The sequence below is a fragment of the Natrix helvetica genome (assembly GCF_964273705.1).
Source record: "Natrix helvetica genome assembly, chromosome: 7".
Taxonomy (NCBI): Eukaryota; Metazoa; Chordata; class Lepidosauria; order Squamata; family Natricidae; genus Natrix; species Natrix helvetica.
The window spans coordinates 57,073,526-57,098,874 of record NC_138558.1 but is presented as its reverse complement, the minus strand read 5'-3'; the positions used below and the strand labels follow the sequence as shown (position 1 = coordinate 57,098,874).

The 25,349-nt window shown below is 40.6% G+C and overlaps 1 protein-coding gene across 3 annotated transcripts in view; it reads right to left on the bottom strand.

Moving 5' to 3' along the window:
• Positions 1 to 775: 775 nt before the first annotated feature.
• The window catches only part of RAPGEF2 (Rap guanine nucleotide exchange factor 2), a 190,520-nt gene continuing 165,946 nt past the window's right edge, over positions 776 to 25,349 (bottom strand). For 2 of the 3 annotated variants that reach the window (XM_081959660.1, XM_081959661.1), the window contains 5 exons: positions 24,544 to 24,696; positions 22,520 to 22,745; positions 5,921 to 6,480; positions 3,687 to 3,995; positions 776 to 2,737 (listed from right to left, as the gene is read on the bottom strand). In XM_081959660.1, coding sequence (XP_081815786.1) covers positions 2,712 to 2,737; positions 3,687 to 3,995; positions 5,921 to 6,480; positions 22,520 to 22,745; positions 24,544 to 24,696 — 1,274 coding nt within the window. In that variant the 3' untranslated portion in view covers positions 776 to 2,711. The remainder of the gene's footprint in view (positions 2,738 to 3,686; positions 3,996 to 5,920; positions 6,481 to 22,519; positions 22,746 to 24,543; positions 24,697 to 25,349) is intronic. The other variant, XM_081959662.1, reaches the window with a different exon arrangement.

The following is a 25,349-nucleotide window of genomic DNA, read 5'->3' as shown; positions in this document are numbered from 1 at the left end:
AAGTGATTTTTATAGCATATTGCAGAGAGATTTGTGGTTTGTTTTTTGTTATATTCAATATGTTAAAATGTGTTTCAAAAACTAACAACCCAATCTTCATTAAAAAAAAGTTACATGACTATTTATTACTGGAGCTAAATGTGTTTCAAATTGCTTTGTTGTAAAACAAGGATATACTTAATCACTGTTTACGTTTATACAGTACAGGATCACCCATAGATCAAGCGTAATAAATCTAGACCTTGATTTCAGGGAACAGAGACAGCAATAAGATGTAGATTATGCTATCAATAAAACAGGTTGTATGTTTAAAGCTAATCTTCTAAAATTCTTAACTCTTCATAATTATTTCATAGAATCTAGTCTCGTAATGTAAAATAAATTTCTATAATAGTTAGCAATTTATCTTGTGCATAAAATATTTCATAAAATAAATTGGGTTAAAATATAGGTTTTTTCTTCCTAGTATTCTTCCTGCAAGTGCAGGACCTGCTATTCCTTTTTCAGATGAACAGAGTGTTGATCTATTGGTTGAGACAGGAACTGATCAACCAACTTAAAATTAGTTATCATATTTTATATCTTGCTGTATATTTTGGATAAAAATGCGTGCATGATTTTACCATAATAATACTACTTCTGGATCTTGATTTATGTCTTAAAGTTCCTCAAATAATTTATGCGACTAAAATTATATGTATGGTTCTCTCCCACATATATGAATATTGCACATAACCAGCCCTCCTCCAAGCAAATCAGCACAAAACAAATCAGACATCATTAACATTATATTTATTTATATTCCAGCTTCATACAAACTGGATAGAAGCATAAACATAGTACATTTCTACCATTTTCAACAAAAATATATAACCAATATGTACAATTATTGTATTAAAAATACAAAAGGGATACAGACTCCACCAATGTCTTTCTAAAAGACATACAGGTACAAGTAGTATCAAAAGTATGAGGAAATCACCAGTAAGTCATACATTCTGCACTTGACATCACAGAGTGAACTGAGATTAGCAGTCCTATGGTCTACAATTACTTAATTCCTATATAACATTTGTGCAACTTGTGAGACAGCTAGGTTTGTTCTGTTTTGCTATATGCACATGAGGTCCATAGCCTATATAATGAAACTGGCAAATGCATATTACATGTAAAATTACAAATGCATAATTGACAATGTGATATATAAGCAAATAGAGAAAAGCTATGATTATAGGAGAAAGAGATTAAATAAAGCACTGACATTGTTCAATACAGTGAAAAACCACTGTAAATTGATCTTTATAAGTTGATACTATTTACTTTTATCTACTGATCAATATGATCAGCTGAATTTAATGAGAAAAAAAATCCAAGAACAGCAGTTCCTCACATTTGAGTACTACTCGGATTGGCAGCCTTCACTTTTCTGGAGTCTGTGCAAAACCCAAAAATAACAACAGAAAATAGAAAGGGGGCGTAGTTTCATTTCCAACACTAAAGGGTTCATAGCAGCTGTAAGCAGGTGATTGATACCCACTTGCCTCCTCTATATATGCAATGTTCTGTAAAAGACAATTATGAATAATTGTTCACTGCAAAAGCTTGCTGAGCAACACCTACTTTCTTCAAAAGGTTCACTATTTTTCAATGCCAAGCCAATAGCAACACAATTTGAGATTGGTATTAAGGGTTGGCACTGGTTGCAGTGTGTGCTGAGTTGCCTTAATACATTACCCTGATCATTTCTGTCTGACAAAAGCCCATTACTTAGTAAAAGGAGGAGGAGGATGGAAAAAAATCGTGTAACTATTTTCAGCAAAAGATGATATTGCCATTTGACAATTGAGGACAAATATTTTTATTCACCATCCTGTATTCCTTAAGGCACAGGAAAAGGACACTAACTTTCTTCACAGATTATTTGCAAGATAGAACCACATCATTAGAGATGCAAAGCAACAAAACCAGCAATTCTGAAATTAATCAACTGTGCTTTGAGTGGAACACTAAAAACAAAGCTTGAAAGGCTGAATCCTTCCTATAAACCGTGCCATTTTTAGCTAACCACATCATTGCTTTAAACAAAAAAAAAAAGTAGTCCAGGCTAGCAAACTTTCTTAAATAATACAAAATAATACTGTAGTTAATGCAGGTATAACAGTTTATCCCTCTCCAAATACAATATATATATAGAGTAGCAACAAAGGCATTGTAAACAAGAAACAAGCACTGTGTACTTGAAGGATTTCAATACATTTCTTTCTTAATAAAGGCCAAATGCATTTGTCCACTAGTTGATCTCTTCATCACAATCAAGTGAAGTGCTAGGATCATGATTAAGATAGGAAAAAGAACTTAAAATGCTTCCAGGCATGGGAGAGTGCAGCCAAGAGTTATGAGTTGATCTTGAAATTTGGAATGATACTGTGTGATGTGGTAGACAGCGACAGTGATAGCTGAGAGAATGCTGCACTGCGCATTTCAAGCAACACAGTTTGAAAAGTGCCAGGGCAATTTCTTCACAGTATTTCACATGCAAGGGGAGAAGGGTAGGGGGAAGAAGGGGAGAAGAAGCCCATGCTGCTTTAAGGCAGGGAAGGAGGCACAGGTCCACCATCCTTTAATAAATGTTCCAAGGCTCCTATATTAGGGATGTCATCTTGTGCTCTCCTTAAAAGTTGGCTTACTTGTAATCCCGAAAGCTCCAATTCTTAGACGGCAGAGACTTGCTCATCTTCTGCAAACACAACATGACAGGAGGGAAATAAAGATAGAGATACTTAAAACTTAATACCTCTGTGTATATATTCTGTGTTCATACTTATCTTCCTTAAACATTGAATTTTGGGGGGGACTATGTTTTCTTTATTTCCTCTCCACTAAGATACTACATGTTAATTTTAACCTAGCAATTAATTAAACTTGACAGGCAATTTGACATTCTCCTCAGAGGTTTTTTTAAGTTATATGTTTGTCACATACTCTTTTTGTCAGTCTTGTCTTCTGGTGAATACATGCATTTTTCTTAGCAATAGTTTTCAGAAGTGATTTGCCATTGCCTTCTTCCTAGTGGCTCAAACTTTTCCTGCTGGCCTGATGTCTAAGGCAGGACTAGAACTCAGAGCTTCTTGATTTCCAGCCCAGAGACATTAACTGCTACACCAAACTGGCATATATTTGGTATTCTTAAATTTGGTTCCATTTAATTATACTCCTGAATTATATATTACAATTGATGTACATCTTTATAACTGGGATTTTACTGGAATTTGACCATACCCAGCTAGTATCGTGGAGCAAAACCAAGAAGGCCACAATTTCTTCAGCTTTGCTTTAAATATCTTAGTATAGAAAACGGTGTATTGAAAAATGTCTTCAACATCTGTTCAGAAAAGCTCTTTTTCAACAAAAAAAAGCTATACACCACATTTAAACAATTATCGACATGTGGTATGAGCTTTCAGCTTTTCACAAAGGCTTGGGAGAATCCTAGCATATTTGCCAAACAGTTAATAGTCCTATGATCTTTCCCTTCATAAACATATTCAGGCAACAAATTGAGAAATTTTAATGTCAAAGCCTGAGTCATATTTTTTTTGGGGGGGGGTGTAGATTTGCACCATCCCTTCTAATGCCCTTTGCGATATTATCCTTTTATGATTTTCAAAATGTGATAAGTTGTTTACCATCTTCCTCTGTGGAAAACCCTTGAGATTGATAATGAGCAAGATGTGGGTCTGACTCGTTTGGTTTATGCCACTGAGGTTTGTTAACAGGCCTGATAGAGGAATGACCCTGTGATTGCTGCTGTGAAGGTGAAGCTGAAGTCCCGGGGGCTTCATTAGACCGTGCCACCATCCTAGACCTCTGAAGTGCTACGTTGTAATCTGGAGGTTTTCGGGCTGGATGAGAAATTCCTTCTGCAAAATCAATAGGTATTCCTACGTAACCCGGAGGGGTTGGGGGTGGTTCACGATAGCGACCCTCTTTTCGAGCTGCAGTAAAATAATACACTATTAGAAATCATTTAAAAATATTTGTGTAATTCATAATACATACTGATATTGACTCTGCATTGGGTTATGTGCAATGTCTTGCAAATCATTATAGGCATCATAACAAAGAAGCATGAAAATAATCCACTGTCACAGTCTTTTGTGTATTTGAACCATCTCCTCTAATGCCCTAATCTTTTTATGATTTTCAAAATGTGATATGATGTTTATATGAGCTTGATTACATAAGCCAGTCAAAAGGCAGTTATGTTTTCAATTTTATTGATTCTCATGGGGAGCCGATCATGGGCTTAAAATTTTTCTATGAAGTAAATATCACACACAAGTGTTTAATTTGGCTTAATTTTGCAAGTGTATCTATCTACAGAGTTTAGACATTATTTTAATGTATATGTCTCATTTGTAAAACACAAATAGAAACATTTTAAGAAAGCTACAGAGAAGACAGAAAAGCAATTGACCAGAAGTGGAGATTTAAAATCATTTTAGAAAGCATTCATAAAGGTATTTCCCAAAGGAATGGTGACATCTGGAAAGACGTCTTACGTCTTTAGTACTATAAAAATATAGCTACAAGGATTCTATGTAATAAAGTGTTCTATATCATTAGTTTAATTGTTTAGCAAAAGGCAAATAATACTAAACCAATTTGCAAAGTAAATGGTTTTAAAAGGTTATATATTTTCCTCCTTATAACAAGATTCATGTTTTGCCTAATTTTTTCAGCATAATTCAATAAAAGCAGTAAAATAGTTAATATTAAAACAAATGAAGTATATAATTTGAAGTACTCTTCCAATAAAATCATTGTTTTTGTTTGTTTTTCAATTCACTAAACATTTGAAGTGGGGTTTTTTTCCAAAAACAATTTCTTCAAGATGCACAATGTAAAAGTAATAAATATTTGAATTGTCATAGAATGCAAATTGAATTGGTATCTGGATAAGCTAAAAGACAACCTAAGTCCTTTTGTGAGGAGGGGGAAATGAAAAATCAATAAATTCGGACAAAGTTAGCAAAGAAGACATTGTAATTATTGGACCTCATTGTAGGTTCTGCTTTGGCACATTCCAGACTCCCCAGTCACTGTAATTTTTTTTAAAATAAAAAAATTGTTTGTGTATGTGTGTGTGTCAGGAGGGGGGGGGGGGACTGGCACATTGCAAAGGATTCTAGCATCATTTCTGTTTCTAACACCATAACCTTTCTTAGGCAATAAACCGATCCATTTGCAAGTCAGCTCAATTGTCAGAAAAAGGACAAAATTTTCAAGGAAACATTGTGGTGCTTAGTAACTTGATATTTTGTTAAAGAGGAAGCCCCCTATCCCCGCGCCCCAATCCTTTTATGAGAACATCAACATGGTTTCCAAATTCCAAATATCCCAGTCAGCCAAAAGCTGAGTTGGTTTAATTATATGTCCACACAGTCAAGTGAAATTGTCAGTCTACTCAGAATGAGAGTAATGCTTACTGTTCTCAACTAATTTGATTTAATTGGGTCACTACAGCAACTTTGGATAACGCTGAAAGTGGACTTAGGTAGAAGCTATAGGCTAGAGTAGATCAGGTGGGAAGCAGCAACTGGGCATAGGAAATTCATCTTTTCCATAACTCTTAATATTTACACACATAGTCTTTATAAGTGTGTATTGCTTTGTGCAAATGAACTTTATAATTTGGCTTTAGTAACATGATGATTATGATGAGAATGACAAAGGCAGTGTCTGCAATAGAAAGCATTATTTTTCACAGCGCAAATGATTTCATGAAAAAAAAAAGAAAATACGAGACAAAGGTTAACCTCTGGTTATATATATTTTAAAAAGCCTAAAGAAAAATGTCTATAAAATAAATTCATAATAAATTTGTAGGATATTTTGTGGAAAACAAAATTAAACTTACCAATAAGACCCTTTGTATTACTTGTTGGCATAGCTATATGAGCTGGCATAGGAACCGGCTTTGAATCCTCTGTTGTTATAGATGTTATGCTACTGGATTCAGCTTCAATTGATACATCTTTCCCACCCCTCCGTTTTATGGTACCTGTATCACCTTCAGAGTCCTCTCCCCAGTATCCTGTGGAGGATGCCCAGCTTGCTCTGGACTGTGCTTGATCAAGGCCCTCCCTACCTTGACTCTGCCTGCCATACTTTGTGCCTTGATCGGAGAACATCAATGGGTCCATGTGACTGCCTGAGGCCCACAGTCCTGCCCCATCGCCTGAATTATCGAAATGAACATGTCCAAAAGGCAGAGTTTCCCAACTTCGCTGATGTTGTATTGTCTGTATGTTGTCATGGGAACCACTTGAGCAAGAAGTCCAACTGCCTCGGCCACTATCTGCTGCATCGAGTGATGCTCGATCTCCCTGGTCGTGTGATAGTTCCTCCGTACTGGGAGAAGAAAGCATGGTTGCTGCAGCATAGAACCCTCTGTTTTCTGACAGGGCTGCATAGGAGCTAAAAGTACATAGCAATGAAATAATTAGTCACTATAACATAACCCAATGATGTAACCAATAGTGACCAGTAGATTAGAAGACAAATTTTATACTTTTTGTTCCCCTGAATACATTAAAAAGTTATTCCTCCCTCACTTATATTCTGCAATTATACAAAGGGCTTTAATCATTACAGATACAGTTAGTCCTCAACTTACAACTATTCATTTAGTGAACAGAGTTGTAACAGTACTGAAAAATATGACTTTTCTGATAGTTTTGTACACTCACAGCCATTGAAGCATCCCCAGGGTCACATGATCAAAATTCAGGCACTTGGCAACTGGCATGTATTTATGACTGTTGCACTGTCCTAAGTTCTTGTGATCGCTGTTTGGTTTCTGTTGGCTTCTGACAAGCAAAGTCAACGGGAGAAGTCAGGTTCACTTAATGAATGCATGGTTCACTCAACAACTGAACTGATTCAGTTAACCACCCTGGTAAAAATGGCCATAAAATGGGGCAATATTCACTGAACAATTGCCTTGATTAGCAAGGGAAATTTTGGGCTAAATTGTGGTCATAAGTTGAAGACTATTTGTACGGTAATGTTCAAATACTTGCAACTAAATCTATCAGAATCAGTGCTATTAGAATATAAATGAAATAAATAAAAAAATATTCAAATCTATTAAAATAACAGATCAGGCTTAGAAACATACATAGTATGGTGATACACAGATAAATAGATGCATTGGTACACACACACACACACACAGAGTTTTAGGTTTTATGACCCTAGGAAAAGGCAAAGCTGCTTCAACCATTGCCTAAAGGATCTAGCTATATTTATATGCTGATCTGCTTTGAAAGATCTTTTAGATATTGAACTACAGCTGTGTGAAAAAGTCCTGCACGCTTTCAGTTTTAAGCTCTATTTACATGTTTAATCAACTTTTCACTCATAGAAACCACACAAAATTAGTACTTTGATGAAAATTTCTGTAGTCGGATTGAGATGCATACTTTTTATTAATATAGCCAAAGTCTTGTTAAGGTTTTGAGTGAGTTTATGTGCTAAAACAAACCCAACTTGAATTTTCGAGAATGTTAGGATCGAAAGTAGCCAATCAGCAGCGAGCTTTGTCTGACCAATCAAAATGAACAGAGGCTAAATCTATGAGCCAATCAATGTTATCATACTCTCTGACTATAAATAGGCATGAAAAGCATCAAGAAATTTAATTTAGCTCTGGCTGCGGGCAAGGATGAAGGCCTTTGCTTTCATCAGTACTGAGCAGCGGCATCGCATCATTGTCCTTCATGAAGAGGGTTACTCCTGTACAGAAATAGCCATGAGAGTGAAATGCCATCGCACCACATTGAGCAGAGTGGTTGAAAAATACCAAATAACTGGTTCGTTGATGACAGGCTCCGCTCTGGAAGACCAAGAAAGTCAACAAAATGGCAAGATCAGGCTCTGCAATACATTTCGATGGCTGACAGGAAGCTCACTTCATCTCAGATTACAAGAATTTGGGGTGAAACATGTGATGTAAAAGTGTGCACAAGCACATTGCATCACAGACTGCTTGCCAGAGGGCTCAATGGCTGCACGGCTCAAAGTAAACCTTCGCTTACAGACGCTCACTGCTCTCGTCAATGTGCATGGGCCAAGAAGTATGCCAGGTGGACCAACGAACAGTGAGCCAATATCATCTTCAGTGACAAGAGTAATTTCTACTTGACTGGGAATCAGTGCAATAATTATGTCAGAAGATTTCCAGCTGAAGAATTTAGGCCGTACTGCCTGAATCAATCTGTGAAGCATCCATTGCACATGATGATCTGGGGCTGTATCGCAGCTTCTGGTATTAGTTGGATACAAATCGCACAGGGAATCATGAATTCCAAGCAGTATGTTGAAGCCCTGGAAAAGACCATGCTTCCTTCAGCTCAGCAACTTGTAGGGAAGGACTTTACCTCCAGGATGACAACACTCCTTGTCATTGAGCCAAGTCCATCCAGCAGTGGATGAAGAAGCGTGGTGTTCGACTCCTGGATTGGCCAGCTCAGAGCCTGGATTTGAACCTAATTGAGAACTTGTGGGCCAAGATTGGTTACAAAATAAGCAAGAAGCATCTGAGGACCAAGCAGGAACTGATTGAATCCATTATTGCAGCCTGGCACCATATTGTCACCAAAGATCACATGCAAAACAGTCTATGCCAAAGCGATGCTGCCTGGAGATAAGCAATAAGGGCTGGCCAATTTCATATTAGTAACCATGTTTGTTTACCTAAACAGTCCTTTTCAGGACCACAAACAATAAAAATGTTAACAAAAGACTAGCATCGGCCTTTGTAATTGCAACACGTATGCCACTGGGTATGCATCAGTTAATCTGTTTTCATAGTCATTGTAAGCATGCAAGAAAATTCACAATCGCCATCCAAACAGCACCAAATTGCAAAAAGCTTATGCTTTTCACTTAAAAAACACCAGTATTTATTTAAATATAACAATATTTGCATAGCAGTCGGCATAAAATGTCATAAAATCAATGTCCTATCCAAAAAATGTCATAAACCGTAAAGCGTGCAGGACTTTTTCACACAGCTGTAAAAGTGTAGCAGAGAGAAGGGCTCAAGAATGGAATTCGTCTGGACTAACTAAGTAAACACAAGAGGGCAAGATCCGACCCACCCCACCCCCATACATTTGAGCCTTATCTAATAATCTTCACCAGGCAAAAACTGCTGGCTAGGTGTATTCCTGTGAAATAAGCATAAAACAATAAAGTAGCAAGTTTGAACTCCACATGTTTCGGTCTGGTTGTTCATGCCTGACAGTTGATCTTTATTACAGATCTTATAGGTTTAATTTTATAAATCCTACAGTTCAATCTTAGATTTCATATAGTTTATAAGTCATCAACAAGCAAAATTGTTGAAGTTTTATAGCAATGTATGTATTCAAAACCTGATTCAAAGAGCGGAATGACCATTGTCTTACCTGAAGGGTCCTTTTCAGGGCGCTGCAACGGAGAGTCCAAAGAAGGGTTAAACACAGCCAATCTGCCCAGAACTGAATTGAAAACTTTAAGCCACGCCTCTGGTGCCGACTCTCCTCAGATTTATTCAATGAAGACGTGGAACAGTTGCGCGCTGAAACTTCAACTGGAAGTCTAATATGGAACAAGTCAAAAATAGTCCAACAACGGGAGGAGCCACGCGTCGCTGCGCTACCACGGGTTTTCTGGTTACTCCAGATGACCCGTTGAATCCTGATCGTTTGGACGGTCCATTGGACCCAAGCTGTCCCGAAGAGACAGTGGGAGGTAAGGGGAAATTCCGGGGGACCCAGAGACACTCGCAAAGTCTCTGGAAACCCTGGTGAAACCCCTTTTTGCCTGCGGTCAGGAGCCAGCCCCCGGGCTGCCAAAGCGGCTGACGGCTCCGTGAAGCAAGAGCAGGAGAGAGAGAAAGCATGCCGTGGTTTGGTGAGAGTACTTGAAGAAAGCTTTTCTTTTTTGCTTAAATTATACAGAGGACACTCTTAATTTGGAAGATTAAAGGAAATAGAAAATAACCGAAGACTTAGCGGCGGGTTTGAATAGAGCTAATTGAAACCATTTGGGCTTTTTGTTCTTCCCTTTTTATTTACTGGAAACCAGACGGGACTTTCATTACTGTTGTTACAATTGCGGTTGAAGCTCTCTTTATTTTTAACCCCCCCTTCCTTATTTTTTCTTTTTTTTTTAAAGCGACTTTATCAGAGCCTTTTTTCTTATATACCTTTTAATGCCTGAAAGATTTTTTTTTTTTCCTCTTTGTGCTGAGCTTAACTTTCTCTTTTAGGCAGCGCTTCGAGGGGCTAGGGACTGGATACATTTTAACACTGTTACTTTAACACTGCCATCTAGCGGACTTTGAAACATTGTTGCCAATTCCTACAGCTGGGATTATTTTGAGAAAAAGACATTTATTCAAGGTCAGGACCTGATAAGAAGCAAGGAACACAGATGGTTTTTGCAGGCTGTTCCTTGTGGAGCTGTAAGGTCTGGAAACTTATCTTGGAAGACTGATAAGAGAAAACTGGAGTGACTTTGGAAATTACACCAAGTGTTTATACTATTCTCCTGGGGATGTGATGACTTTTTCCCTTTTCTAGTTGGTGCGTGTGTTTTTTGTTTCTTTCTTTTTTTTTTTTTTTTTTGAAGTCCTGGAGCCTGGAAGCGCTGAACAATTTTTTCCTTCTTTTTTTTTCTTCCTTGGTCTGCAATTTTTTCTTTTTCCATTTTTCTTATTTCCCCTTTTTTTTTCTTCTTGAAATAACAGAGATACATTTTTTTTTCTCTCCTCCCGCTCCATTTACCCACCCTTATTTTTCTTATACAGATTGTCTTTTTCTTTCCCTTTCCACTCACTTTCTCTTTGTGCCCCTCTCCCTCTTCTGCCTCTCTCTTATATCCTATATCAAACCTTGCTTTCTCCCCCTATTACTTTTATCTAACTACCATACACTCTCTTCCCCTATTTCCCCCCCTCTTCCTCTTTTCCCCTCTTTTCCCCTTTCTACCTTCTTTTTTTTTCTAGTGTTAACTGCAATTGGACTGAACCACAAAACGAAGAAGAAGAGAGAGTAAAATAGCAAGATGAGTAGAAAGCCAACACCAGTGGGTTCTACAACAACAACCCCTGCCTCCTCACCGGCAGGAGGACAAAGATCAATACAATCTATGATCCAACAGGAAAAAGAGAAGACCATATCATTAGATTCAATTATGCAAGCAATACAGAAACTTCAAACAAGCTCTGATGAAAAATTTGATACACTTGTAAAGAAGTTGGACAATGTGGAAACGAAGATGGAGAACATAGAAAAAAAAACAGACGAAGCAGAGAGAAATATAAAAGATATACAACAGTGGGTCAAAAAACAAGAAGATGTTATGCAAAAAATTGCTGAAAGAGAGAAGCAGAGAGAGAAGAGGGACGAAGAGTTTGATTCCAGATTGAATGAAGTGGAAACAGAAAGCAGTGTAATAATTGGACTGGAGATGGAGCGCTCTGAATATTTTTTGAGGTTTCAAAATATAGTAGAAGAAAAGGGTGAAAATCTGCCACAAATAATATCCGAAATTCTCATAGAAATATTAGGGATACCTGAGGAGAAGATAATGGACGGGATAGATGAGACATTTCGAGTTAACACAAGATATGCAACGAGGAACTCCCTCCCAAGGGAGGTCCATGTAAGATTTACGAAAAAAGCACTAAAACTACAAATCCTGCAAAACACAAGAGATAAAAAACTGCAATACAAAGGCAAGGAGATTGCAATTCTTAAGCAAATACCAAGACGGGTGAGAGAGAAAAGAAGAAAATATCAATTCTTGACTACAGCCTTACTTAAAATAGGAGTTAACTATAGATGGTTGATTCCGGAAGGCCTCATGTTTGTATGGAAAGGACAGAGATATAGAATTGATACAATTGAGAAGGCAGAAGCTTTCTACACAGAACATTTGAGAGGAAAGCCAGAGAAGCCTGGAAATGAAGAGCCACCGGTGCAACTGCTGGATCTACCCATAACCGAAATTGAGAGGACAGAGGGTGCTGTAGGTGGAATTGACATTGAAGAAGGTGCTGTTGGGGGTGTAGAGAGTAGAGCACAACGGGAACCAAGATCAACTAGAGCTATAAATCCTATATATAAAACATAAGGATGGAAGGAATAAAATTACTCTCAATTAATATAAATGGACTTAATTCGCCATGTAAACGAACGAAAATATTCCATAAATTAGGAAAATTAAAATTAGATATAATTTGCTTACAAGAAGTACATATTCAACAAAGTAATAGTCATTTATTAGTACAACCAAAACTGGGAAAAAACTTTACTTCGTTAGCGGACTGTAAACAAAGAGGTGTGACCTTCTACATTAAAGATAAAATCCCTGCGAAACAAATCTACACAGACGAAGATGGAAGAATTTTAATGGTGGAAATAATGGACAATGCTAGGAAAATACTGCTAATTGGAATCTATGCCCCTAATGAAAAACAAGATGACTTTTATAAAAAAATCCACAAGAAAATTTCTGATCTAGACTATGCTGACATTTGCATGATGGGAGACTTCAATGGTATTGTAGACCAGAAACTGGACTATAAGACCCACAAAACAACAAAACAAAATAGAAAAACACTCCCAAAGTCCTTCTTCAGGATGATGGATGAAATAAATCTAAAAGATGTGTGGAGAGAAAGGAACCCCATTAAAAAACAATATACCTTTTATTCAAATAGACACTCATCGTTCTCTAGAATTGATATGATTTGGGCTTCAACGGGCATATCCAGCAGCGCACTAGATGTGGAGATTGAACCAAACATCTGGGCAGACCACAATCCAATGGCAATAGGTTGGAGACAACAAAGAAGAAGATCGAGATGGACACTAGATAACAGGATATTGAAAGAGAAAGAATTTGTAAAGAAAATGGAAAAAGAATTGACTTTCTTCTTTAAAGAAAACAAAAAAGAAGATACGTCTTTACAGAATCTTTGGGATACAATGAAGGCCTTTTCTAGAGGTTTGATAATAGACTATATAAGAAAGAGAAACTTAAAGAAAAGACAAGTGTCTAAGGATCTAGAAAAAGATTACAGCACATTGGAAAAAGAATTACAGAAATTTCCACAAAAGAAAGAGATTAAAATAAAGATGGACACAATAAAACACAAACTTGACCTATTGGAAAAGGAGGACCTGGCCCAAAAAATCAGAGGCGCCAAACAGAACTATTTTGAAAATGCAAATAAACCAGGCAGATGGCTGGCTTATAAACTGAGAAAAGAAAGAGAGACCAAGAAAATACTACAACTAAGAGATGAACAAGGACAATTGCATCATGGAAATATGGAAAAAAGGAAAATTATTCAAGATTACTATGCCAAGTTGTATGAACAAGAGAACATAGAAGAGAAAGAAGTGAAACAATATTTACAAAACGCCAAACTCCCCCAAATACCAAAAGATACTAGAACTATATTTGAAGATAAAATAACAATGATGGAATTAACTGAGGCCCTTAAAAGACAAAATAATGGGAAGGCCCCGGGACCGGATGGCCTTCCTGTGGAATTCTATAGAACATTAGAAAAATCCTTGGCCGTTCCATTACTAGAAGTCATGAATGAAGTAATGATTGAAAGTAAAATACCTAATTCATGGTTGGAGGCATATATTACATTAATACCCAAAGAGGAGGCAGACCATACGCAAATTAAGAACTATAGACCTATCTCCTTGTTGAACTCAGACTATAAACTATTTGCCTCAATACTGGCAGAGAGACTGAAAAAATACCTAAATGGGTTTATCCACTCGGACCAAAATGGTTTTTTACCAAAGAGGCAAATTAGAGATAACATAAGGACAATTCTAAATACCTTAGAATATTATCAGGTCCACTCTGAGAAGCAAATGGCTTTGATTTTCTTGGATGCGCAGAAAGCCTTTGATAACGTGAATTGGACATTTATGACTCAACAAATGGAACAAATGAATTTTGGTAAGAATTTTATTCAAGCCATACAAACGATATATCACAAGCAAACAGCCAAGATAATGATAAATGGAGAGCTGACGGATCCAATTGAAATTAAAAGAGGTACGAGACAAGGCTGTCCACTGTCACCACTGCTTTTTGTTTTAACATTAGAAGTACTAAATAGAAAGATTAGAGAAGAGGAAGAAATAAAGGGAATGACCATTAAAAAGGAAGAATACAAGTTGCAAGCATTTGCTGATGACTTAGTCTTCATTCTTGAGGAGCCATTTCAATCTGCACCTAAACTGATAGGAGAAATCGAGGCGTATGGAAAAGTTGCAGGTTTAAAAATAAACAAAGACAAAACAAAGATTTTAACAAAAAATATATCCCGAAAACAAAAAGAAGAATTGGCGGAAAATTTGGAAATGCAAATCACAAATAAAGTTAAATATTTGGGGATTCACCTAACAGCCAAGTGCAGCACTCTCAAAGAAGATAATTATATTAAATTGAAGCAACAAATTGTAACAGACTTGGCGAAATGGAAGAATCTTCAATTATCAATGATTGGTAGAATCGCAACAATGAAAATGAATATCTTACCTAGACTGTTATATCTGTTTCAGACTATTCCAATTAAGTTGGGGAAAGGATATTTTGAAGAATTAAATAAAATAGTGTTGAAATTTATATGGCAAGGGAAAAAAGCAAGAATAAAATGTAAATTGTTACAAGATTCCAAATCAAGGGGAGGGTGGGGTTTACCTGATTGGGAGTTATACTATCAGGCAGCTAGTCTGATGTGGATCAAGGAATGGATAATGCTAAGAAATGATAGGCTTTTGAATCTAGAAGGTCATGACTTGCTGTTGGGATGGCATGCATACTTATGGTATAAAGGAACTAAAAAACATGGTTACTTTAGAGACCATTCTATAAGAGAGGCTCTGTTATTAAACTGGCAGAAGGTTAAGAGGTCGCACTACTTGAAAATTCCAGTCTGGATATCAACTATTGAAGCCTTTTCATATCCAATAATATTTAAAAGGGAAGAAGCAGTTAGATATGCTGAATTATTGAATGCAGAGGGTGAACTTAAATCTATACAAGAATTGAAACAAGAAGGTATTGAACTCAATTGGTACTCATATGTGCAAATACATTCTAGATACAATGAAGATCGAAAAAATGAGGGTTTTTATGATAAACTGACTGAATTAGATAAAATTTTAACAGGTAACGATGAAAAATTAATTAAAAAATTTTATGATTATTTATTAGAGGTGAAATTATATGAAGAACAAGTGAAAGGAACTATGTTAGCCTGGGGAAAAAACTTTGGACATGGGATTGATTTAGAAAAATGGCAAAAATTGTGGACTCAAAATTATAAAATGACAATGTCAACTACATATAAAGAAAATTTGTATAAGATGTTTTATAGGTGGCATTTATCCCCATCGAGAATAGCAAGAATGTCGAAGAATAAGTCTGAAAAATGCTGGAAATGTCAACATACACCGGGCACATATTACCACATGTGGTGGACTTGTCCTGAAGCTAAGAGATACTGGACTAAAATACACATGTGGCTGGAGAAAATGATACATAAACATATAGACTTGAAACCAGAACTTTTCTTATTGGGAATAATACCAGAAACATACAATAAAGACTTGAAATATTTGATCATAAATGTCTTAACAGCTGCTAGAATTGTATTTGCTAAATACTGGAAAAATGAGAAAGTACCAACAGAGGAGGAAATTGTTCGGAAGATAATGAACTGTGCAGAAATGAGTAAACTTACATTTGAAATTAGAGAATTAGAGGATGAGCAATTTTATAAAGTATGGGACTTGTTTTATCAATGGTTGGATAAAAAAACTTGGAAGTGAATCTTTTCTTTTTCTTTACCCTATCTTATATGTAATAATAATAGAAAGTTATACTTAATGTTCTGAAAAAATCTCTCTCTTTTTTCTCTCTTTTTTTTTTCTCTTTCTATACATATTAAGCCTTTATTATGAAATAGACCATTTACTTATACGAGATAAGAATAATAATGTATTTAATATATAAGAGTGAGATGATTTAAATTGTTAGGTATGATTATGGCTGGTGACTATTTTATAATATAAAATGGAATAATGATGATGTAATGAACAATGGATGTGAATATAGATTAAAATATTTAATGACTACATGGATTGACAAATAATAATGGGAAATTAAATTTGGAGTTGAGGATGATTGGAAACTTTAAGATTAATGGAAAATAGAAATGTCTTATATGAAGTAATGAGTTTCTTTTTTTCTTTGACTTAATCTCCACTTTTATCTTTGAGAGAATGGTGATACAATTTTATAAAGACCTATTGCTACTTAGTACATAATTGTAGAGATAAAGAAATAAGGGTTGTCATAAAAGAAAGAATACTATGGTAACTTGAACATGCAATGCACAATGAAATATTTAACTATATTTAATGGATAATTAGTGAACGCATCCTTAATTGTAAAAACCATCGCACAAAAACTTGTAACCAAACGACATGCTTGATGAAAATGTGTTTTTTTTTACTTCCCTGCTCTTGTACCTTATGTGTTGTCTTGTCTTTTTAAAGAAAAATAAATAAACATTTATAAAAAAAAAAAAAAATAGTCCAACAACAATAACAGAAACAACAAACAACACTGTGACTTCACAAACACCAGCGGAGAATAGACCCCAGGGCGGGGTGGACTCTCCGTTGCAGCGCCCTGAAAAGGACCCTTCAGGTAAGACAATGGTCATTTTCCAGGGCGCTGCTCTGGAGAGTCCAAAGAAGGGACATGCCCAAGCTAACTGTCACTAGGGCGGGAAGGCTCAGCCATCAGGGTCGCTCCGCTGGTATGGATGCCCTGAAGAACACGCCTCCCAAAGGCCCCTTCCGCCGATGCAAAACTGTCCAGTTTGTAATTTCGGACAAATGGAGACAGAGAAGTCCAGGTGGCCGCCTTGCAGATCTCTTCAATCGGTGCCTGTGTAGACCAGGCAGCTGTGGTGGCGGCGCTTCTAGTCGAATGTGCTGTGATATTGCGAGGCACAGGAACGGACTGTAAAACGTGGGCAAGCGCAATGCAGGCTCGCAGCCATCCGCCGATGGTAGATGAAGAGACCTTCTTGCCTTGAGAAGCTGGTTGAAAGGAGACAAATAGAGATTCGGATTTCCGAAAACTGGCCGTGCGCTTGATGTATCTGCGAATAGTCCTGCGCACATCCAGCATGTGCCAGCGCTTTTCCCTCAGGTGCCGAGGATGCGGGCAAAAATCCGGAAGGACCACCTCCTGCGCCCGATGAAACCAGGAATTGACCTTCGGAATGAAGGAAGGGTCCAGCCTCAGGATTACTCTGTCGTTACGAATGAGACACAAGTCCTCTCTGACTGACAAGGCAGCCAGTTCCGATATGCGACGAGCAGACGTGATAGCGACCAGAAAAACCGTCTTGAATGTGAGGTGTCTGAGACTGGCCGTCTTAATGGGCTCAAACGGGGGCCCGATGAGGGACCGCAACACTACATTGAGATCCCAAGATGGGTATCTGTGGACCACTGGGGGTCTCAGGTTGGTCGCTCCCCTGAGGAAACTGCGGATGGTCGGATTCCGGCCAAGAGATGCGTAGCCCTCAACTGAGAGGATGGTTGACAGGGCTGCCGCCTGGCGCCTCAGGGTGTTAGGTGCCAGGCCCTTGTCCAAACCTTCCTGCAGGAAGTCCAGGATGACAGGAACCGAAGCAAGGGGCGCAGACGTACCATGAGCCGTGCACCAGCTGGCGAAGGATTTCCAAGTGGCGTCGTAGATGCGCGTCGTGGACTGCCGTCGTGACGCTTGGATGGTGCCAATCACCTTGTCTGACAACTTGCCTCTGCTTAGGAGATCCCTCTCAAGTGCCAGACGGCCAGCTGCAGCCACTGGGGTTCTGGATGTTGAAGGGCCCCCTGGCTGAGACAGATGTCCTGTGGAGGAATCCGCCACGGTGGTGTGATCGAAAGACTCACCAAGTCTGCAAACCAGGTTCTCCTGGGCCAGTACGGTGCTACCAGCAGCACCTCCGCCTCCTCTGCTAGGATCTTCCTGATGACTCTGGGAAGAAGAGGTAGCGGGGGAAAAGCGTAAAGCAGACCTTTCGGCCACGGGCCGTGCAGCGCGTTGACTCCTTCCGCCCTCGGGTCGTGGAACCTTGTGAAGAACTGCGGAAGATGCGCTTTGGCCGCGGTGGCGAACAGGTCCACCAGCGGGAAGCCGAACCTCTGGGACAGTTGCTGGAACAGCAGCGGATGTAGACGCCACTCCGAGTGGTCGACTGTGGATCTGCTCAGCCAGTCCGCCTGGGTGTTGCTCGTGCCCGAGATGTGCTCCGCCTGAAGAGAAAGGAGATACCTCTCCACCCATCGACCCAAGAGCTCCGCCTCCTTCATCAGGGATCTGGAGCGCGTTCCCCCCTGTCGATTGATGTGCGCCTTGGTGGTGACATTGTCTGTCATGATGCGCACGTGGTGGCCCTGAACGGTGCTCTGGAAGCGCTTCAGCGCAAGCCTGACTGCCCTCAGCTCCAGCCAGTTGATGCTGTGAGCGGCTTCGGAAGGGGACCACCTGCCCTGTGCGAGCTGGTTGTGGCAGTGGGCCCCCCAACCGAACAGGCTGGCATCCGTTGTGATGGTGAGCCTGACTGGCTCCTTGAATGGCGACCCCTTTAACAGGGCCGGAGACAACCACCACTTTAGAGAGCGACGTACCTCTGCTGGAACTGGAATCAGTCTTGTTGAGCTGCTTTCGTTTGTTCTTTGATATGGAAGCAGGAGCCACTGTAGGGGACGGGAGTGAAGTCTCGCCCAAGGCACGATTGACAGGCACGAGATCATCTTGCCGAGGAGCTGTGAGAGCTGAACCACCTTGACTAGACGTGACTGCTGCACCTGAACGACCATCTCCCGAAGGTTGGCCACCCTTTCCGGAGACAGGGATACCGTGCACGAGGTGGTGTCGATGACGGCCCCTAGATGCTTCAGCCTGGTCGTGGGAACGAGATGACTTTTTTCCAGGTTGATGGTGAACCCGTGGTCCCGGAGCGCCTGCATGGTGTGTTCTAGGTCGCTGACAGCTTGTTGATGCGATGATGACAGAATGAGAACATCGTCTAGGTAACAGTGGAGTCTGACCGGACGTGACCGTAGAAAAGCCGCCACGGCTGCGAGAACCTTTGTGAATGTCCTGGGCGCCGATGACAGGCCGAATGGCATTGCCCGGTACTGGTAATGGAGGTCCGCGTAAGAGAACCTCAGGAACTTGCGGTGGGCTTTGCGGATAGGGATGTGGAGGTAGGCCTCTTTGAGGTCTATGGACGTTAGTATATCGCCTGGCCTGATGCACCCCAAGATGGACTGGAGGGACTGCATCTTGAACCTGCGATATGTCACGTGGTGATTGAACCTCTTTAGATCTAATATCCCCCTCCACCCTCCTGAGTTTTGGGGACCAGAAACAGGATGGAGTAAAACCCTCTTCCTTCCTGGCCTGCTGGGACAGGTTCTATGGCCCTGATCTCCTTGAGGTGCCTTATCTCCTGTTCCATGAGGGATCTTTTGACTAACCCTGAGGGAACTGGACACCGGATGAAGTGGCGGGGAGGGGGGGACCAGAATTCTAAAGTGAGACCCATGCGGACCGTTTGAAGAACCCACTGGTCCGACGTGGTCTGCTCCCATTTGGCGTGGAACAACTGCAACCGCCCTCCTATGGGAGCTGACCTGTGATGGTCATTTATACCTCCTAAAGGGTCGGGAGCCGGAGCCCCCCCGAAATGGCCGCTTGGAGAAGGGCTGCTGGCGACCTCTGTCTCGAAAGGACTGACGGTCCTGAGACCGCTCACCCTGCTGGGGATACGCCCGATGATAGGGGGCGGAGCTGGTGGAGGGCTCATTGTTCCAAAAGGCCTGCCTCCTGTAAGAGCCAGGACCTTTACGATCAGGCTTTTTGGTGACTGATGGCATCACTTTCTTTTTGTCCTTGTTTTCCACAAGGACTGGATCAAGGACCTCACCAAACAGCTTGTCCCCTTTAAAGGGGGCAGTAACAAGCTTCCATTTGGAGCGCATATCCACATTCCAGTGCCTAAGCCACAGGAGGCGTCTGGACGTAACATTAGACGCTAGGGCACGCGAGGCAAACTTAGCAGCATTCAGAGTGGCATCAGCAGTGTACCCTGTGGCTGCCATGATTTTATTGATATCCTGCCTGACTTTAACGTCCTTGGCAGGTATCTTCCTCAACAACTGCCTCAGCCACAGGAGAGCCGCCCTGGAGAAAAAGGAGGCTGAAGCGGAGGACTTAATGGCCCATGCAGCTGCCTGATGGGTCTTGTGACAAGCAGTTTCGGTTCTCTTGTCCTCAGCCTTGAGCCCCTCCAACAGGTCAGGAGGGAGCACAGAAGAGGAGGTAAGAGCCGCTACAGGGGGATCGATAGGAGGGAGCTTGAGCAGCTCCTCCAGGCTGGCATCCACCGTATATAGCTTCTTGTCATGGCTGCTGGGGGTAGCCATGGTAGCTGGCTGCGCCCACTGTCTTTGAACTAAATTGAGGAACATCTTGGGTACAGGAACTATTTCCTGGACCGAAATGGGTTCCTCAAAGAGATCCCCAGATAGATCATCAGGGTCTACAACCACCTGAGCTGGGGGGGTGGACCCCATGTGAGTTGAGATCTTAGCCTTATCTAAAATGGTTTTGAAATTATCCAAATTAAATAAGCCTGAAAAGGCCGGCTTTTTGGCGGGGCTTGCCTCATCCCCAGAGAATTCAGCTTCCTGCCTAGGAAGAAATTCCTCTTCTTCCTCCCAGTCTGACTCATCGGAGGCCACTGAAGAATGCAGGGACGGAGGTGGAAGGCTAGGAGTCATCTCTCTGGAATCCTCCTGGGGTTGCAAATGGTGGGTCTTGCGAGTGCGCTTGCCACCTTTTCGCATGCCTGCCTCAATGCCCTGGGAAATGGCCCTGTTAATTATTTCCTGCATTTCAGTGGATAGGTTAGGCCCTTGGTCCTCAATGGGGCGAAGCCTTTGAGTGGGCCCGGGGATCGGCTGTTGAGGGGCTAAGGGCCCCATTGGAGCTGGTCCCTCCTCCATATCAGAGGGACAGGCAAAGAGATCAGCCTGATCAGCCATGGAATGGCCTGGAGAAGTTGCCATGGCCAAGGAATCCCCTTCCTCTTCACTATCAGAAATGGGGCCTCCCTGGGCTGGAGGAATTTCCCTGGAGGGCTCCCCAGGAGACACCGAAAGGGAAGATTGGGCCTGCTGTTGGGCTTTGGAAGACTGTTTTTCTAAGGCCTTCTGTCGCCTTAATGCATCTTTGTCTAGGCCTGAGCCCTGCTTGGGGCCATGCCTGGAGTAAGGCTTACTCCCTCTAATGGCCTCCCTGGCAGCTTTCCCGGCCTGTCTTACAGGGGCTCTGGAAGAGACACCCTCAGAAGTCTCAGGGGCCTGATCTGCCATGGTAACAATCACTGGTTGGGACAGTAGGGGGATGGGAAAACCACCACTCACCACCTCCAGAAAGCCCACCGCAGCACGATGCTCCTGAGGAGACAGAGAAACTGCAAGGCCTGAAGTAGCTTGGAATTTCTTAGGCGCGAGCAGAATTCGCTCCCAGCGTCTGCAGGAGAGTAAAGGAGGCGACCCAGCAGGCCACGATCCCACGCCGCTATCACTTGCTTGGATTGGGGCCCAGGTCGCCGGTCACACCGGGCAAGTCTGACTCCACACGGCTCCTGCAAAGAGCCAGGCACCAGGCAGCTGCGGCAAAAAACTTTTAAAAGTAAAGCCGGAAGATTGCGCAATCCAAAATGGCGGCCGGAACTCACCGGAGCTTTTGCGCGCCAAATTTAAAGAGGGAAGAAGCCAAAATGGCTGCCCTGGAAGCCCACGCAGCAATTTGACTTGCTAGAAGCACAAATTGCAACGGAGGGCTTCCAGTGGGAATCGGCCCCCAGTAGGGGTGCCCCAACAGCGCTGGCGTCGGCACTCCGACCCACGCGCTTCCCCCAACAGCTGCCTGCGGCTTCTAGGAGCCAGAGCAAAGCCCCGGACTCCAGGAGAGCCGAAAGGGTGAGAAAAACCCAATTAAAAAGGGAAAAAAACAAACTTAAATTTAAACTCACCAGCCTGCTCTAAAAATCCTTAAATCTGCTGTTTTAAAAAATTATTCTTCCTCTGGAGAGTCCAAGGAATCAATCTTAGAACTGGAGAAATCTTAAAGCGCATCTACTGGGCTAGCTGAATTGAAAAAATCTGAGGAGAGTCGGCACCAGAGGCGTGGCTTAAAGTTTTCAATTCAGTTCTGGGCAGATTGGCTGTGTTTAACCCTTCTTTGGACTCTCCAGAGCAGCGCCCTGGAAAATAATAAAAATCACATAGAAATCTTAAACAAATATAAGACTTGAACATCATACCCTAAACTGTACTGATCTGGTTCAACCATGGCTCTTCTTTCAATCCTGCCCACTCCAAGATTAGTCTCGACAATGCTGACTGAGTGCCTCTGTCTTCTTTCATCTTGTAGAGATCCTGACATGGAGTCAAAAGAAGAATTGCTGACAATGCTAGATCGGGAAGAAATTTCACTGTGACCAGAGTCCGAAAAGTTATCCACTGTGCCACTAGGAGCCAACATGTAACCTGCAGGAAGGAAGAGTTTAATTACTTAATAAAACTTTCCACAATTTTTATTAAAAAAATGAACAAAACAAATTCAAATATCTTCTTATTCCAAAAACGAATAAAGTACAACGGAATATTGAAAACATCTCATTTCTAAGATGCTGAGTTTGAAAAGAAGGAAGTATGATATGTAATGTATTCTTTTGATAAATGTATCTGAAATTGTACTTCGCACAATCTTTTTCAGTCCTGATGAATATAGTCATACAACCTTTGGCATGATTCCTTCACAATGGACAACTATACTTGCACTTTTTATTCAGTTCTGACACAATAAACATGTCTGGCTATTCAAATCTTAATAATACAAAATTAAAAATGTGCAGTAGTTATTCAATTTTCTTGAACTTACTGATATGATTTTTGAAAGAATTTATCTCCCCATATGGAGATACTATACTATGCCTAAAAATGAAGGTAATCCTATGACTTATTAAATTTTCATACTTCTCCATTATTATGATTCTTGGCAGCACAGAAAAAGGAAAATAACTCATCCACAGCATACACGCACGCACGCATAAATATATAAATACATGTCAATAGAACATTAAGAAATGGTAATTAAAAATTACTAGCATTCAGCCTAAAGACAAAGAAAGAAATAAAGAAAAAAATATTTAGAAGATTCATTGTTTCATAATGAAATTTTAAAAAGTGCTTTGTAAATGCTTTGTATTGTTGCTTCAGAAGCCCTCTGGTGTCTGGGTTTATCAAATTTCCAAGGAAAGGCTTCTCTGATCATTTGGGTCATGACAGAGAAACCTATTTTCCCAGCCTTAGCTCCCCAGCCAAATAAAAGCCAAGGAAACTAATTTTTCTGAAGGAAAAAAAATAGAAATAAAGTTATAGACCTTGTGATTATGAAATGACTATTAAAAAATTGGCTCTGGCTGAGTTGATGTCTCCACTGTGGTTGGGACCAAGATGACTAATCACATCTTCTCCTGGTGCTCAAGCTGGTGGAAAAATGCAGTCCCACAGTCTTTTCTCTTCATGAGGAGCAGTGGTGGGTTGCAGGTGGTATGCCCTGGTACAGGTGTACCGGAGCCTGCCCGGAGCACCAGGTAAGGTTCTGGTACGGTGCTCCAGAGCACCAACCCGTTCGCCTGCGCGCCCTACCTGTCTTTAAACCCTTCAGAGCTTCCGCGCATGTACATGCCATGTACAGCGCCTGCGTGATGCTCCGCCGAGCAGGTGGAGCATCGCAGAGGCTTGCGGAGGTGTTGCTGGATGGTAAGATGCATGCGCATGCTGTGCATGTGTGTGCGTGGGCCACGCGCATTCATGTGGAGTACACCGGCCCTATTCTAAGTCTGTTCAAATGCATCAGCATTTTTTTCTAATTTTTTCAGTCAACTGAATGTAAAGGGAGTGCATAAAGAATTTAGCAGTGGGATTTTTTGAGACAAAGAAGAATTCAATATTGCCTATAAATCTATACACATTTTTGCATATATTTTAATATAAATTTAAGAACACAGAGAAAATTATTCCCTTAAGAGACTTTATGACATAGCATATAATTTATAATGGAAGCAAATGTCTCTTCATTATAAAGCATGGTTTACTGGATTTTTGGCAACATATTATAGTTTTGGCAACTAATGATTATGGCTTGTTAACTGTTACTATAGCTAACTATGATTAGAGAAGAGAGCATATTAATATATTTTATTGTATATTATTATAAAATATATTATAATACATTTTAAATATTTAAATATTAAAAAAATTAAAAATGTAACTAATATACATTTTCTTGGAGAGCTCTGGGGTGAGGTGGGAGGAGAAGATAATTGTGAAGAAGCATTCGAAATTGTGTCTTCTGCTTGCTTCTTGTGGCGGTCCAAACCTCCTTCTTCAGAGAGTGAAAGAATTTTCTTTAAAGCTTGTGGGGAGTTTATGCCTTAAAGGGAAAAAGGAAAACAAACTTCAGATATATATATATACACTTTCCTCAGTATATGCATATTAAGGCACCTCATGGATCTTTCAAATGTAACATTAATTATGTTTTAACTCATAACATAATTACAACTTCCTTTGTATAGCTCATTACCCATTTACATTTATCTTCACCACCCTGCTGGCCTGGCGTACTCCATATGAACATGCGCACATGTGTCTTACCATCCAGCGATACCTCTGCAAGCCTCCGCGATGCTCCAGCTGCTCAGTGGAGTGTTGCACAGGCACTGTACGTGCCATGTGCGTGCGCGAAAGCCCCGAAGGGTTTAAAGACAGGTAAGGAGTGCAGGTGGGCGGGTGGGCCCTCCGAAGCACCGGAACGGAATGGTACCATACCACCTGCAACCCACCACTGCTCCTCATGAAGAGAAAAGACTGTGGGACTGCATTTTTCCACCATCTTGAGCACCAAGAGAAGATGCGATTAGTCATCTTGCTCCCAACCACAGTGGAGACATTAAGTTCAAAAACCTTGCTTTCTATTCACTTTTGGAAATTGCTCATCAGCTACTATTAGAAACCGTTGGAGTGACAAGTTTAAAAATGCCAGATGAGTCTGCTTTTAATAATGAACAAAAAATTTGAATCATA